This window comes from Gracilinanus agilis, chromosome 6, assembly GCF_016433145.1.
Source record: "Gracilinanus agilis isolate LMUSP501 chromosome 6, AgileGrace, whole genome shotgun sequence".
Lineage (NCBI taxonomy): Eukaryota > Metazoa > Chordata > Mammalia > Didelphimorphia > Didelphidae > Gracilinanus > Gracilinanus agilis.
In genome coordinates, this window is record NC_058135.1 from 122,013,561 (window position 1) to 122,031,108 (window position 17,548).

At 33.4% G+C, this 17,548-nt stretch overlaps 1 protein-coding gene across 4 annotated transcripts in view; it reads left to right on the forward strand.

Annotated features, from left to right (window-relative positions):
• LRBA (LPS responsive beige-like anchor protein) overlaps positions 1–17,548 on the forward strand; it is a 686,065-nt gene that overhangs the window by 497,841 nt on the left and 170,676 nt on the right. For all 4 annotated transcript variants that reach the window (XM_044680734.1, XM_044680732.1, XM_044680733.1 and 1 more), the window contains exons 44-45: positions 6,240–6,380; positions 7,391–7,510. In XM_044680734.1, the coding sequence (XP_044536669.1) occupies positions 6,240–6,380; positions 7,391–7,510 (261 nt within the window). The remainder of the gene's footprint in view (positions 1–6,239; positions 6,381–7,390; positions 7,511–17,548) is intronic.

Below are 17,548 nucleotides of genomic sequence, written 5' to 3' on the forward strand. Positions count from 1 at the left end.
TTCTTTTAATCCCCCCAAATTTGAAGTTTGTTTTACTTGTGGCTTTTCCTTATGTGACCCATCCCTTCAGAGTCACCTCTTTTCACTTCCTTTCCCCATCTGTTTCACTGTTGAACTTTATATATTGCTAATCTAAACTGTTTCATGTGTGTGTGTGTGTGTGTGTGTGTGTGTGTGTGTGTGTGTGTATAATTTAGCCTTTCTTTGTCCAGTTCTCATTAGATGAGCTTCCTGAGATAAACTACCCTATCCATAATATTTCTATACTCATTTTTTCACGCTTAAAATAGAACCAAACTACCTCATGGCTCTTTCTCTCTCTTTTTTTTTTAATCTCTCTTCCTGACCCTTGAAGATAGTTCATTTTCTTTTTCTTTTTTTTAACCCTCACCTTCTGCCTTAGAATCAATACTGTGTTCTGGTTCCAAGACAGAAGAGTGTTAAGGGCTAGGCAATGGAGATTAAGTGACTTGCCCAGGGTCACATAGTTAGGAAGTGTCTGAGGCCAGATTGAACCTAGAACCTCTTGTCTCTGTGTCTGACTCTCAAGTCCACTGAACCACCCAGCTGTCCTGAAAATACTTGATTTCTAAAGGGACAATTTTTTCCTTTCTCCCATTAGAATGTCAGCACTTCAACATTTAGCCCTTTCCATTGTTCAAATTTATTCAACTTTCCACATTTCTCACAATTCCCATATTTTTTTCTAAAAATCCATTTTTTCTATATAATTTTACTCAGTCTTATATGGAATTAGTTAATATTTTAGAACCCTTAACTTCAGTCTAAAAATCAATACTAAGTATAGGTTCCAAGGAAGTAAGGGCCAGTGATGGGCAAACTATTCCCCAAGGGCCAGATCCAGGTCGTAGTTTGCCCATCACTGGCGTAAGCAATTCCCTAATCACAACTTCTGAATGTGGGGGCATAGTGATTAGGGAATTGCTTAAGGCAGTGATGGGCAAACTACGACCTGGATCTGGCCGTTGGGGAATGGTTTGCCCATCACTGGGCTAGACAATGTGGCTAAGTGACTTGCCCATGGTCATAGCTTAGAAGTCTCTGAGGTCAGATTTGAACACAGTATCTACCTCCTTTAGGACTGGCTCTATATTCATTAGCTATCTACCTACCCAAGTAATTTATTTTTTATTGTAAGCCTTTATCTTTCGCCTTTTAGAGTATTGTATTCCAAGATTTTCTTTATTTTGTAGTAGTTATAGCATAGTCTTGTGTGATTCTGACTGTAGCTACATTGGCTTCAACTTTTTTCTCAATTTTTCATTATTTTCTTTCTTTCATCTGGAAGCTTTGGTTTTTGACTTAGACCTTCTTAAGGTATATTCAGTTTGGTGTTTCTTCTAAGGGATTTTGAGTTCTTCTTTCTGTTTTAATTTGCTCCCTGTTTCTATTAGGTATGTGTTATTTTCTGTTATAATTTCTGAAAATATGGCATCAAGGTTTTTTCGTTTGCTCATGTTTTTCAGGAAATTTGATGATTCATAAATTATATTACCTTTACCTATTTTCTAGGCCAGTTGTTTTTAATTATAGTTACCTTATATTTTCTTAGTCTTTTAATTTTGTTCTAATTATTTCTTGTCTCATAGTATCATTGAGTTATGATTCTCTGTTCTCATTTGCATGAAGTCAACTATTTGAATATGTTTTTTTAGCTTCTCTTCTAAGCTATTTATTTTCCTTTCCTCTCTCCCTTCACATAGAGCTGTCACTTTCCTTTTTATTGATTCATTCCTTTCAGCTACTCTTAGAGAGTTTGTAAATAAGCAAATTCTTTCTCTCTCTTAAGTGCACTCGTATTTCTTGATTGTTGTGTGTGTGTGTGTGTGTGTGTGTGTGTGTGTGTATTTTTTTTTTGGTCTACTCAAATTACCAGTCTCAATTTCTAGTTTTGGACTTTGTCCTAGAGCCAGGTTCTAGTGCCCCTGCCACTGGCTCCCATCTTCACCATGTTCTGTGTGCTGCCATGTTTCATGTGCCTATAGGTATCCTTTTCAAGGCATTGAAAGGTTTAGATACATTTGCTCTGTCTTCCTTGGCAAGAGAACCCATCTTTCATTGCTAATAGTCCTCTGACTGTCCTTTCACATATTCCTGGGCTTCATGGAGGAACTTTTCATTGTTTCTTTATCAGTATCAGTATAAAAACTGGTAGTTTTTGGAAAAAAAATTCCTGAATATATGTGATTGAACTCAGCTCCTCTGTGACCTTTCATATAGCCATTTTAATTATGCCTAATTATGCTTTATATTTATCACTAACTAGTATTAATTAAGAGGAGAAAGATATTTATATTCCTTTCAATTTCTATTCCCCTCCTTTTTGCTTTTAGTTCCATTGGGTATATATGGCAAGAATTTTTTTTTTAAGTTTTTTAAAGTTCATTTATTTAATGAATTAATTTTGAATGTTTTTCCATGGTTACATGATTCATGTTCTTTCCCTCCCCTCGTCCCACCCTTCTCCCATAGCCAATGAGCAATTCCACTGGGTTTTACATGTGATCAAGACCTATTTTATGGAAAGAATTTTTGACTCTTCTGAAAATCTAAACTTTAAAGATTTAATTAATAGAGAAGAAAAATGTTGGGCTCATCATTTTACTCAACTGAAGCACTTTTTAAAAATAGTGTCTTTTCTGCTAGATGGTAAAATATTATAAGATAGAGACTAATTTTTATCTTTGTTATCCCTGAATTAAGTAAATGGAGGAGCTTAATAAATGTGTTCATTTGAATTGAAATACATTCTTTGACTTAATTTTATCTAAATTCTGTATCTCATGATTGTTTTTATCTCTCTCTCTAGTATCTACCATAGTCCTCTTTTCATAAAAGATGTTTAATGAGTATTTGATTAATAAACAAATGAAAACATTCAGTGAAGTATCATGACAGTTTTAAATTTGGAAACTGTTTCTAATGCTTCTTCTGTTACTTTTATGATCTGGAGTATATAAGTTCCTTAACTTCTCTAGGTGTTGACTTAGTTCTTTGTAAAATAAATCCAGTCAATCTCTAGATACTGTAATTTTAATTATCTTTGTGGTCATCAGTTTGTAAATCTATACAATTATGAGGTTATGTTCACTTTTTGTGCTAAAAAATTTGATTTGATTGTATTTTATACTTCATTTTGTCACATCTATGTATGTATTTGCAAGTACAGGGGTACTTAATGAGACTCTTTTCTAATAGATTTTTACAACTCTTATTCTTGTACCTTTTTATCCTATTTCTTAAGACTTATAATGAATAATCGTTAAAGAATGTCATTTCTTTAGTAGCTAACACTACTACGTGTCATGGTAATAATAAAAGATGGCAATCATTCATTAGGACATGCTTATGGAACTGCTTGAAAAACAATTTTCTTTAACATGAATTTTTTCATATTTAAAGGAACCATTGCCATTCCTGAAATTGAACTCTTATCACTGCATCAGTCTTCCCCTCCTCCTTTTTTAAATGCCATAATAATGTGTCCTGGACACTTTGACTCTTTTATTCTGGTATCCTTAATATTTTTTCTTAAGATTTTTGGCTCTGCATGGGTTGCTTCCAAAATTTTCTTTTCTTCCTCTTTTTCTTGGTCAAAATACTTCCTCATTTCTTTATCTTTCCACTATACGCCTACAATTTTTGTCAAACCAAAGGGTCTTATTTTATATTTTGCTTTATTTTTATCTACTTTTTCAAATTAATTTTATCAATTTAGTTTTTTCTTGTCTGCTTGATATTCTTGTTGTTTTGTTTTCTTTAATTTTACATCAATAAGTTATAATATTTTTATTTTGCTACTTGCATTTATAATCTTGTCCCTTCTCCTATTTAATTATTTGAGATACAAATACTGAAAATGGAATACTAAGGTACCGAGTTTGTCAGCTAGCACTAGGAAGTACTCAAAGGAACTTCATCTTGGTTTTCTGTTTTAGTGATTTTTCTTTCAGTCCTACCTATTGGCTCTTTTCTTTTATGAAAATAATACAAAACAAGCAGCATCTTCAGCAATGGGTTTTAGTTCTTGTGCTCAGATTAAAAAATATCTTTAAATACAGAATTAGATAGTGTCTTAAAAAGTACTACATAGCACTTTTGTATCTGACTAACTTGTGCTTAGTTAAATGCTTTACTGCACATTATAACATAGTTGAATCAGCTCATCTGTTAAAGCAGTTGTCAGAAAAATATGGGCCAGCCTGGTAGAATGTATTAGCCCAATACATTGTCTCCATTTTATTATGAAGCTGCTGAGGAAGCTGTGATATACAGCACTGTCATTACAGATCTATTGTTAGGACGGTTCCACAGTCTTCTCTGCACTGCCATTAATTTATAGCAGTAAACAATATGTAGTCCTCCGACTGCAGCAAAGCAGAATCTTTTAATGAGGTGGATGTTATTACCACAATAAATCAGTGCATTCGTGTAATGTATAATTCAATGTGTGTATTCCCACTGTAACTTCTCTGAGTAAGCTGATAGTGTATCATTGTCAGTGCACAGCTCCACAGTGCTGGGTGGTGGTTGTGAGGTGTTTCCCCCTCTTCCCCCAAAGCCTTCTTTTATTTGGGGACTTTTTTTTAATAGCTTGCAAATAAATGTGGCATGTCTTGATAGTTGTGCTGTAGTCGATAGACTTCAGAAACCAACTATAACAATATCAGCCAAAATCAATACTGTGAGTTCTAGTTGCATGGATCTCTCTCTGCATGATACCATTTTTTCAAAAGCTAGTGAAATCAATCCTAATTGGTTTTAGCATTATATTCCAGAAACGTAATTCTATAACTATTGATTTGGGGTGTTCTCATTTGGAGAGTAATAAAAATGGGAGCAGATAAAGTGAATACTTAAAATTCTATAGTCATTCAAAGTAGTATTGATTCTATTTTAATTTATATAATTTATCTTTAAATGATTTAATTTCTTCCCTTTTTTTCTCTTCCATACCTCAGTCTTCAGGGAAAAGAATTAAAATACATTTATAGACATACCAGAATAATTCTGTAACAAAGAAAGGCATTCTTGGAGTCAGTTTCATGCTTAACTGTAATAAATTTACTGAATCAAATATTTCTTTATAGAGAAACCAGTAGTGAGAAGGGTTACATTTCAGATTAGTGAACTTCCATACTATACAACCTACAATGTTTTTCTATTTTGCAAAGTAAAAATTCTTTTTAATAAGATAATTCTCTAACCCAGAGATATTTGAGGCAAAAATTTTATTCATAGTGTAGTATACATATTGCTTAATAACTAAGGAAAATAATAAATATTAAATGTTAGTTAAAATCAAATATTTACACCCCAAAAATTACTTTAAATGTTATCAAGGTCAATGTATATCTTATTTTATCTTGAATATATTTAAATTTTCATTTATCTAAAATTTTGTTGAATTTTAGTAAATTACATAATTGCCTATTTTCAATTTTCTTTGCTTAATTAATGATGAGGCATTAATATATCTTAATTTAAAAATATAGAGCCAGCTTCTCAAAGTATTAATAAAGGAATCAGTTTTAGAGAATGCATTTTGAACATGAACCTAATTATTATGTAATGTATTATTTTTAGTTTTAAATGATAGCTTGTTATATGTTTGTTTCACTTTGGTATATTTCAAGCAGAACTGCTCTAGATATTGATTTGTTGAGCAACTAGGACTGGTGATTACAGCAACAGTTACTAATATTAATAATATTAATAGAAATCTTCAGTTATATCTTAATCCTTTCTGCTGATCTTTTCCACCAAATACTTACTCTTGCCTTACTATCAGATAATATTACAAATCAGTCTGTAACCTTTCCCAAAATTTCAAGGTAATCTAACTTAAAATTCTGGAATCTGATTGTTGCTCTCATCTAACTAAATGGGATTGTATAGGCACTTTCCAAGTATTGCACAGCCAGCACTCACTTAGTGTAATTCTGCCTTTAGCTTGTTAGGAACTGATTTAGCTGATTGAGAAATTATGTTTAACAGATACTAGGCCTATCAAGAAAGAATTACTTAGATACTCTCTTCTTTCACTTGCTTGTAATTACTTTTTTTTTACTTTCATATAGAATGCGATAACATTTTGATAAAAAACTATGTTTTTTCTTTTAGGTCACTTTAATACATGCTAATGATATTACCTTTGAAGACGGAAAAGCATAAAAGATGGTTATATTTATGTCTTTTTTGTTTATTTTAATTGGCAGCCCATAGGAGCTCTGAATCCCAAAAGAGCAGCATTCTTTGCAGAGCGTTATGAATCATGGGAAGATGATCAAGTTCCAAAGTTCCACTATGGCACTCATTACTCAACTGCAAGCTTTGTGCTTGCATGGTTACTAAGAATGGTAAGTCAAGTTGGACTAATAATTTTTACTAAATAAGTCTGATGATGCAGAGAAAAATTGATATTTTGAAATGACTCATATTTTGATACCTTTTAAAGACTGCTAAAATTTAAGATTGATTAAAAATAATCCATAACAGTCTTTGAAAGGTAGTAGCTTACATTGCATATTTTGTAAAAAAAGGTTTCAGTAGAATGTTTTTTTTTTTACTTTTCTGCTTTTGTTACATAATTTTGCTTTTTCAGACAGTTTGTATGTTAGCAGATTATGCATTCTTAAATGGATTACTTTCACTTATATTGAGATGATAAGCACTGAAAAAAAGAAACTTTTAAGTTGGTCATGTGCTCATACATTTTGTTTATCTAATTGTCCCAAAAGGAATTGCGGTATGTCTGTAGTTGGAATTGTTCATGCCATGTATTGATAATATATTGGCTAAACAAGGAATGTTTCTGTACATTGAAAGGTGATTCATCCAACAGAAAGTAATTTCTTTGGGAAAGCATTAGCAGCACATCATTAATTAAAGCTTGTTAGAATGGTACAGGCAGACATAAATCCTAGAAGTAATTTATAGTGCTTAGCTAATTTCAAGCAATTATCCACTAATATGTGTTTAAGTGTTCTTTAACTAAGAGGAGGCTTTTAAATCTTTCAAACATTTTTCTTTTCTTAATCATAAATTAAATATTGGGTAATAGCAAAAGGAAAATTACACATTGGAATTTTTCTTTTTATTATAGGAAGACCCCTTAGCCCAATTTTGGACTGTCCAAAAATCTTTTTAGAAAGGAAAATTTGTTTTGGAAAATATATAGCACATGTTTCTCTTGAATCAAATTTATTTCTTAAGAAGATTTAAATTATTTTCGTTTTGAATTTCTTTCTGGGTGTATTGAAATTCTGATTGTGCCCATTAAGCTATAAAGATTACTAAAACTTTTTCTTTTTAAGAGATCATTTGGGGCTTCTTTGTTGATTTTGAAAGTTTTTTTTTTATATTTTAGGAGCCTTTTACAACTTATTTCCTAAATTTGCAAGGTGGAAAATTTGATCATGCAGATAGAACCTTTTCATCTATTTCAAGAGCATGGCGTAATAGTCAACGTGACACATCTGATATCAAGGTAAATGTAAGCTTTCATTGTTATCCATTGTTACTAAAATAAGCATGATTTTGAATGACTTTTAAAAATTGTTAACAATTGTTTTTCACTGACCAATTTAACAGCACTTAGAAGAATACTGTTAGTATAATCACTTTAGTATATATGTCAATGAGGCTTTGTTCAGAAATTATATTTGTTTTATTTTCCAGTGTAATTGGTTATATTTTGCTTGGTGTTTTTTTCTTCTTAATATCTTTGTTTTAGAAAACTTGAAGTAGTTCTTTTTCTCTGTCTCTCTTTTTTCCTATTTACATGTACATATCATTCATTTATAACTTTAAACGGAATTTTAAACTGAAGAAATTAACACATGAATTTACTTTGTGGAAACAACCTTCACCTCTGTTTTTGTATTTGATAGGTCTCTGTTTTCACTCTCTTGCCAATATTTTTTCTCGTTTCTCTACTTTTGGTTCCAAGAGTACCCTGACTTCTTTTTGTTTCCCTTTTCTTTTGGATGTCTAACATGGTTGGTAGATTTGAATGTATAAGGTTTCACATTACACATACACTATATAAGATCAGACTATCCTTACTTGGTTATGAATTGCTGTCTCTTTTAGCTACTTCTCCTTTTAAAAGTACAGACATCTCTTCCACATTGGGACTTGCCTCATTTCAATTTTGATGTATCATGGGGTCAGCATAGAAATTAAATGGGAATTTGGAGGGAGGTTTTCAGAAGCTGCAGACAACATGTAAAGGGCAGCAGATGAGACAGAAAAAATTTAGAAACTCGGAAATACATTAGCTATATGTGTGATACTATATGATATCAACATATTTTATCTTTTAATACCATAAATATATACAGTTTCTTTTTTAAAGTTAAAGTTTGTGAGAAGAACGGGAAAGCCTGCAGATGACATACAAAAGCTAGAAATGCAGAGATGTGTTTTTGTTCCTCTACATGTAGCCTGTGACCAAATACTTAACTCACATTTTACTGTAAACACTGTATCGTACTATTCACTGAATGAAAGAAAAAAAAAATCAGACTTCTCTTGTATAAAGGGAGGGCCAAAAAATTTTACATGGATTTTCCAGATGCAAGGGCTCTCCTACACTTATAATTTCATGATGTGGAAAAAGGAATACCTGTATTAGTATTTATAGTGGAGTTCTGTGTTTACCAGATCAAGGCCTTTATGTTCAAGAAGATTGCAGTATTTGAAGAAACAGGACACCTTAAATCTTTACTTCCATAAAGTTTTTGTTCCACAAGGACTATACTTTACAATACCTGCTACTATATGGAAACCCAGTGCCATGCTTGGGGTGGGGGCGGGGTGCAGGGGTTTGATATAGCTATTATTTATAATAGAGAAAAACAGTTGACAGATTTGTTGATTGAGCTTTTGTTATACTTCATTTCTTATCGTTTTTTGTTAACGTTGTTCAGTCATTCAGTTGTGCCTCTCTTTGTAATGCTGTGGACCGTAGCACACCAGTGTTGTCCACTGGGTTTTCTTGGCAAAGATACTGAAGTTATTTTCCTTTTCTTTTTCCAATGGATTAAAGTAAACAGAGGTTAAGTGATTTGCCCAGGCTCATACTACTAGTAAGTAATCTGAGGCTAAATTTGAATTTGGGTATTCCTGACCTAAGGCCTGGTGCTCTATTCACTGTGCCACTTGCACAACTTTTTTTTTTTTTTTAACCTTTAACTTCTGTCATAGAATCAATGCTGAGTATTGGTTCTAAGACAGGAGAGCAATAAGAGCTGGGCAATTGGGGTTAAGTGACTTGCCCAGGGTCACACAGCTAGGAAGAGTTAGAGGTCAGATTTAAACCCAAGACCTCCTGTCTCCAGTCTTAGATCTCTTTCCAGTGAACCACCTTGCCTGCTCCTTATCATAACTTCAGTTTATCTAATTAGACTTTCACCTTTAATCAGAGGGATTGCTGCATTGCAATCATTGATAAGCTTGGCATTTTGATGTAAAATTTAAAATTTGTGAAATTCAGTTATTTTTTCTAGATCCTTTTATTGAGGGTCTGAAACCAAGGCACAGTCTCTTAAGCACTGATCATAAATATAGTTAGAAAATGTATTAATTTGTATATCCTTCTTTTCAGACATGTGATTGTCACAGCACTTTTCTTTAGCTCTCACTGCTATAGTAAGGCACTACTACTTATGCTTTTGGTAAAACTGAATTAGGCATATGTATTTATGTCCTCAAAAATCTTATCTTACTTCACCCAGGAATCTCATCCAATTGAGCAGTCAGGTCTGTCTCTGTCTCTTTCTGTTTCTCTGTCTCTGTCCTGCTCTGTATACTTTCTCTTTTGATTATCTCACAAACTAATATGGATTCAACTTTCATCTCTATACAATTGAATCCCATATCTTTATATTCTATCCTCCTCTCTCTTTTGATTCCAAGTCCTTTGTCTCTGACTGCTTCCTTGTTGGACATCTCCTCTCCAAGTGTTCCACAGTCACCTCAATCATGATTTCTAAATCAGAACTCAACATTTCCCCTAGAATCATTCATCCTCCTTTCTTCCCAGTGTCTTTTATTCTTTCAATTACTCAGGTTCATGACCCAGGAGTCATCCTAAGCTCTTTATTCTCATTCACCTTTGCCCTCATCCTGTAATTGGCCAATGCTTTTAACACCCCTCTCACCCAGCATTTCTTACGTCCTCTTCTCTTTTTTATTTCTACAACTTCTTCAGTTTAAGCTGTCATCATTTCTTGCCCAGATTCTTGGAATATTTTCCTAATTGGTTTCCTTATAGACAGTGTCTCCTCTTTCTAATCCATTATCCATCCTAAATTGATTTTCTTCAAGTATGACTCTGACTCGAACCTTCCTTTTCCTTGGTAAGTCCTAGAAGTTCTTTATCATCTCCCTCCTAAAATACAGATATTTGGTGTTTAAAGCTTTTCATAGTCTATATCCAGCCTACCTTTCCAGGCTGACTACATATTGTTCTTTCTTCTGATTTTTGTCCTCCAGCCAAAGTGGACTAATTGTTGCTTCCCATCCATGACTATGACCTTTCCTCTCTTAGGTCTTTGACTGTAAAAAGACTGTCCCTCATTCCTTGAATTCTGTCCTTTCGCACTTCAGCCCCTGGGAACTCTCTTCATGATTCCAGACAAGTGTTACTTCTCTAGTGAGACTGTTCCATATTCCCCTAATTGTTATTTCTCTTCTTTTGCCCTGTAACCATTGGAAAGTCTTTGAGGTCAAGTCTCATCTCTTTTTCTATTTGTATTCAAGTGCTTTTTATCAGTACATTATAGGTATTTAATAAACATTTGCAGATTGAGTTAGGACTTAAGTAGATATTTAATGTCATTAGTGTGGGACATTCCTCCTTCAATGAAGACCATAAGCCAACTTTGGCTTCTCATCCTTTGTGACTCTTGTCTTTATTCTACTTTAGGTAATTCAGTGATAGTCTACCCAACATACTAGAAATCTTTCTCTTGCTCTTTGCATTTCATGGATACACTCTGAGCACTCAGTCTCTGTTATACGTCAGTCTCATCCTATCACTAGCCCACCTCCTTTTCTGACTGTACAATAACTCCTCAGTGATTTCTCTTAAGCTACTTTATGAGTATAGGTCATAACAGAAAATGTGCCACAGATTATTTACACAAACAGGCATTCCTTCATTTTCTTTTGGATTATCCACAACTTTGACTCATCAAAGATTATGGTCCCTTCATTTGCAACTACATTTGTAACTATATATATTATCCCCAAAACATTTAAAGGTAAGTTACTCTGTCTTGTTGAGCAACTTGAGATTTTAAAAAACAAATAAATAAAAAACATAATATAGTTTATCAAATGTAATCCAGGCCTGTCTAGTCCTGGCCCATGTTACTTACAGTATATGTACCATATCTGATGTGCTGACTCAGCAGAATGGCCATCTAAATTAATATCATTGCTTAGGCAATAGGCATTAAAGTTTTTAAATCCATTTAGATTTTTCCAAATGGGATTGTCATATTGTCAGGTAAAACTCTTTTGATCTTGTCAGGAACAGTTTTAAAAAAGAGTACCTTACCCTCTGTAGACAGAATTTTTGCTTCATCTAGATCTGTTTTATATCACCCTTGACATTAAAAGTAAGAAAGTGAATCTTTCTGTTTGCATTAATCAAGAAATTTTTTAGAGTCTTAACATATTCATGAGAAACTTTGTTGGAGGAATGCCTTTGCTCTACTGAATTATAATCAGTAAACATTGCTGTTTTGTACCTTTCATTTAAGTGTGTCTGTTAGAGCATTATTCCTGAAAAAGCCAGCCATTTGCTTTTTCTGTTTTTGTTAAAGATGTTCATCTATGTAATATTTAGCAACATATACACATGTGTAGATCTACCTATACCTATATATTATGAGAAAGTAGGGATATAGGTTGGAAGTTATTGATAGTTTGGATTGTTCTCTTGAGGCATTAATATCATTAGCAATTTCTTATTTTTTGACTTCCCATCCTTGATAGATCTTATAATGTAATTCCTCAACTTTCGTGATCATATCCTATTTACTTTGGCTTTTTTCTTGATCTGGTGCTACTACCTTTCCTGGCTTTAATCTTCTTAAGTATAAATTCCCCCTCCCCCCCCCAAAGTATAGCTTCTTAGGGATTCACATTTGTTCCATTTTTTGTTTGTTATCCTACTGTTAGAGTCATCTATGAACACTTTTGGGTTGGTGTACCTCACTTAGATCTCACATAATGCTTTCTCTTGACTTGTTTTTGATTCCATAATTTTTCCTAGTTTGAAAGGTACAACTGTCTACTGTAATCTCCTCTTCCACATTATTTTAGAAATAAGGTTTTTATTCTAAACTGGCCTTACCTCTAATTTTCATTTCTCTCTCTCTTTACTGGCAAAGAGGTCAAGTGTTTGCTGGCTAAAGTTATTTCAGGACTTTTATGGCTTTGTTGTAGCAATTGCTTTACATTGGTTAAATTTTGGAAAGAACTGGTACTAATAAAAGGCAATGTTTGCCTTCAGCTTCTTACCTGTACCTCTTAGAATTCTTTGAAAATTCAAGTCAGAGGGCAGCTAAGTGCCTCAGTAAGAGAAAGCCAGCCCAAAGATGGGAGGTCCTGGCTTCAAATGTGATTTCAAACATTTCCCAGCTGTGTTTGGGCAAGTCTGAACTCCAATTGCCTAGCCCTTCCTACTTTTCTGCCTTGGAACTGATACTTGGTTATGATTCTAAGACAGAAATTTAAAAAAAAATATTCAGGTGACATACCATCTTCTACATAAAGCTTTTCTGATTCCTCTCCCCTGCCTCTAACTCCCAGCTCCTCCAGGTATAAGTGTCCTCTCTGCAAAAACCAAGTCATATTTATTTGCATACCATTTGAATATAAATTTGTGCCATTCCCCTCTCTTCCCGCCTTCAGTAGAATGAAAGTCATTTGAGAACAAGAATTGTTTACTTTCTGTCTTCCCTGAGGGATATATACCTGGTATATATCAAGAACTTAATAAATGATTTTTGGTTGATTTTTCACTTCATGATCATCATCATGGCATCAATAGGTGTTTTGGAAATATTGAAGCTATTGTAATTTCACAATGCTATCTCCTAATTTTTTGTTTTCCTTTTAATGTGATTTCTGTCTTGATTCTGATATGACTCCTATATCAGTAACAAGTTCTTTTCTGGTTATGAAGATGGAGTCTATTTCATTAATTCATATACATATATATGTGTATATATACTTTCTAGCAGAAGAAAGCATATGTTTGCATGTCTGTGTATATATATATATATATATATATTGTACATATCTACATCTCTGCATAGTCTATATAAGCCAAAAAAATTGATTCTCAGTCATTTTCCCCACCATTTTTCTCTGAGCCTATCTCACATTAAAATCATCAAATTTCAAAGTACATATTGACTTAGTTTGGAAAATATCTTATCATCCTCTGGATAGAATTACCTTACCTTTCCTCTCTTTCTCTGAAACAGATGTTAGAGCATAGATTGCAGTCATCTTCATGGTGGTCTTTTTACTTATACCCATCATAAACATTGGAAGATAAATTAATTCATCAGACCATGAAAATGATATTCCTTGTTGTTTTTTGATAAAACATAAAACAGCTTCTGTATTTGCTTTCTTTTTCTTTAAATGAGAAGTTATGTACCTTTTTATCTTATTTATGGTATGAATAGAATTATCAGCATGTCTTTGTTCTTTCAATAATAATATGACAATGTGTTGGCTTTAATTTAAAGATCTTATATTGTAGGAAAATATAAGTGAGGTAATGGGGTCACCAGGGATATCACAATAAACTAAGTGGTTTGTGGGAACACACTCTGGGATTTATGAGAGACCAGAGTTTACTGGATCTCCACAGGAATGGCAGTTGATCTTAACTGTCACTCAGCTTCCACTAGACCTGAGTATAGTAACAGGCTAACAAGGTAAAAGGGACTTAACAGCTTTAATTATGTTAGACTAAAAGGTGGGGAAGGATTTTTATACTTAAAATCTAAAGTATAAAGCCACAGGGCAATGGGAGGACTTATTCTACTCTTATCTAAGTGATCTAAACTAACAGGGCCCAAGGAGCTATAAATGGAGTCTCTGGGTTTCTGCCTCAAACCTGGAACCTGCCAGGCTTGAGTACAGCTAGGATTTTGTGGCTTTGGGATTCTCACTGCAATCCACTGATGATCTCTGGATGCCAGGAGCTAAAGTTGTCTCAGGAACCAAGTAGTAAGGGTTTTGCTTGAAGCACGGTCCTCCGGTACTCAAACTTCACCTCTTCTCTTGGCTCTGTAGATCTTGTCCTTTTGCTAGATGCCACACCACACAGGATCCCAGGGGAAAACAGGAAGTAGGGTGTCCTTTGCTCTGAGGTCTCCCAGGCTGGCAACAGTTTTGCCCACCACTAATGGAGTCCACACTCAGGGCACAGACAGACTTCCTCCTCCTTCATTCCAACCTGGAATTCCCAGCTCCAGCTGCTTCCTGCTAGGTACAACTCCATTCCTAATAACCAGCTAATCTAATCTTACTCATAACAATATTTAGAGTACCTAAAATAAGTGGTTTGATTCTTTGCATTCTCTATCCAACCAACCATACAAAACACTGAGAATCATTTAAAATTTTCTTTTTATTTGGTTTCTATAGCCAGAAAATTTAATAATCGCATACTGACCTACCTACCTGAAAGTGTTGAATCCTTTCATTTTTATCTAGGTTTGCTTTCATACTCAAAGCCCTTCCAGAATGATGGAATCTGGAAAGGTTTTACTCCACTTGCATAGACTTTTAAAACCCTGGTTCTCTTCTTTGCCACAATGAGAAAGTGGCAGGAGACTTTGTGGTTATTTATTATGATATATTTTTCTCAAAGTTGGTAAAGATTCCCATGAGAAAATGAGATACTTTTTTTGTTAAAAATTTATGAAACTGTGGGGCACCTAGGTGGCTCAGTAGATAGAGAGCCAGACCTGGAGATATGAGGTCCTGGGTTCAAATGTGTTCTCAGATACTTCCTAGTTGTTTGAACCTGGGCAAGTCACTTAACCCCAATTGCCAACCTCTTACCATTTTTCTTTCTTGGGACCAATACTTAGTATTGATTCTAAGATAAAAAGTAAGGGTCTAAAAAATCCCAAACTGAAAAATATCAGTAATCTAGTAGATTTTTAGTGCTTACCTTTTTTTTTCCTGAGAAAACTCTTTGCTTACCTCTTTAAACATTTTCAGTTTTATCACTTTTTTCTCATTACCAGGAATCTACCTTTACTTGAGAATAAAGGGCAACTATTACTTATATAGACATTTCTAACAAATGAAGACAGAAGATATGAATAATGTTCATTTCAAAAAGAAAAGATACACTTTGGGTTTTACTAAAGCAATCCTTCCCTAGTAGCATGATTTATTATTATTGGAGCCTAGGGGCTCCTCTCTATTTCCCTTCTGCCTTGTAGCTTCCTTCTCCTATCTAGCAAGACTGTATTTTAACAATCAGTAACGTATTTCATTTGGACTGAGGAATCAGAGGAAAGATGTCAAACAAGTGCCCTCTCATTTCAGATACAGGACATGGTTTGGGTATCATCCTCATTTCCCAGGGTAGCTTTCTAGCAGTGGATACAAAGATGTTTTTATTGTATTTGTGCATTAGCATTGATATCTCTGAAGTATACTTCATGTGGTCATGAACTGAAAGCTTGAGGGACTGAGGTTGAAAGTGACAAAACTGGGCTTGAGAACCATTATTATTAAAAATTTTTTTAAATTCCCAAATGATCAAGTTCAAATACAAAAATCATTCATAATAGGCCTTACAATACAATATTGAAAGCTTTGTTCTCCTAATACTAAATAATTCTAAAGGAAGCAGCCTCAGTAGACAAGTATATGCCTATACAATCCAACACAATTTATTGTTAGCCACATATTTGAAGGCCTCCAAACATGGATATTTTACAACCTCCTTTGGGAGAAGTTTGTTATAGAGTTCAACTACTCATAGCCATAATTATAGAATCCTAGAGTTGGAAGACAGCTTTCTACCACTACTAATGTAATATTCCTCTGTGAGGTCCTGGGAAAGTACCTAACCAACTTTAGGTTGAATGCTTCTAGTAATGGGAAATCATTAACTCAATGAGGCAAGTCATTTCATTTTTTGCTTTAATTGTTAATGTCAGAAAGACTTCTTGTTTAACCAAATTCTCTGAATGAAATTTAAGTTCATTACTCCCTTTTCAGACACTTGGGAAGTAGGAAAATAATGACCTATTCTTTTCTGGTTTTTGGATTCTGAAAGTATTTTTAGCATAACTAATGTATTGTCATTATCAACAATAACACGTTTACTATGTACCTCTTACAAGTCACCTTGCTGAATATTGTATGATATATAAAGAATTTCAAGATTTGATTGGTACCTTTCAGTAGTTTTACAATCTAATCAGAAGACTAGACCAAGTGTAATTTTAATTAATAAATTATAGTTTTAAAAATGTATCTTTTAAAAAACAGATCTTTTAAATTACTTAGTTTAAAAGTTATCCTTTATTCAAAAATTTATAAAATATTTTTATAATCTTAAGATTATAACATGTTTAAATTGTCTTCTAAAAAGACTGTTGACTTATAACAAGGATGGCAGATTTCCAGAAGCCAGCCAGAATAAGTACAAAGTGACATTCAGAATTGAAGTAAAGAGATGGCTATGAAAGATGTTGTAAAATCCTCAAGTGATATAAATATATAATTTCTAGAGGAAGAAATCCAAGCTGTAAATAGTTATGTGAAAAATTGCTCTAAATTACTAATAGTTAGAGGAAAAGAAATTAAAACAATTCTGATATACTATCTCTCACCATCATATTGGGGGTAGTTGGTTGCTAAAAAAAATACAAATGTTGTAGAAGGTTTTGGAAAACTGGTACGTTAATTCACTATTAGGAGAAACGTGAACTAATTCAGTTATTCTAGAAAGCAATTTGGAATTATGCCCCAAATGCTATTAAATTGTGTATACCTTTTGACCCAGCAGTACCTCTTTCAGCTCTATACTCCAAATAGATATGTACAAAAAAATAATACTGTAAAAACAGCTTAAGAAAAAGGTCATGAAAAAGGTCATGTTAAGATTATTTTCCAATTCTTTTACTTACTACTGTTAATGCATTTTAGTGGAATCACAGTACTAAATTGCATATTTATATTGTTTCTTCTTTTTTGTGACTCCAGAGCTTATTCTGTTGTATTTGTTGCTAACCAGTGTTTTTCTATTTTTTGTGTGTATGTGTTTTCTGTCCATGAGATTACTACCCTTTTCTTGTTCCTTTTGAACTTTTGTTCTCTTTTGGTAGACCTTCTTCAATACAATGATTGGTTCTCAAGAGTATATTTGGTTGGCTTTGGTCTCTGATGGTCTTTCATATAGTCTCTCTTAGGCAAACCCAAAACTTAAGCCACAGAACAATGTGATTATCTGTAAAGTGAA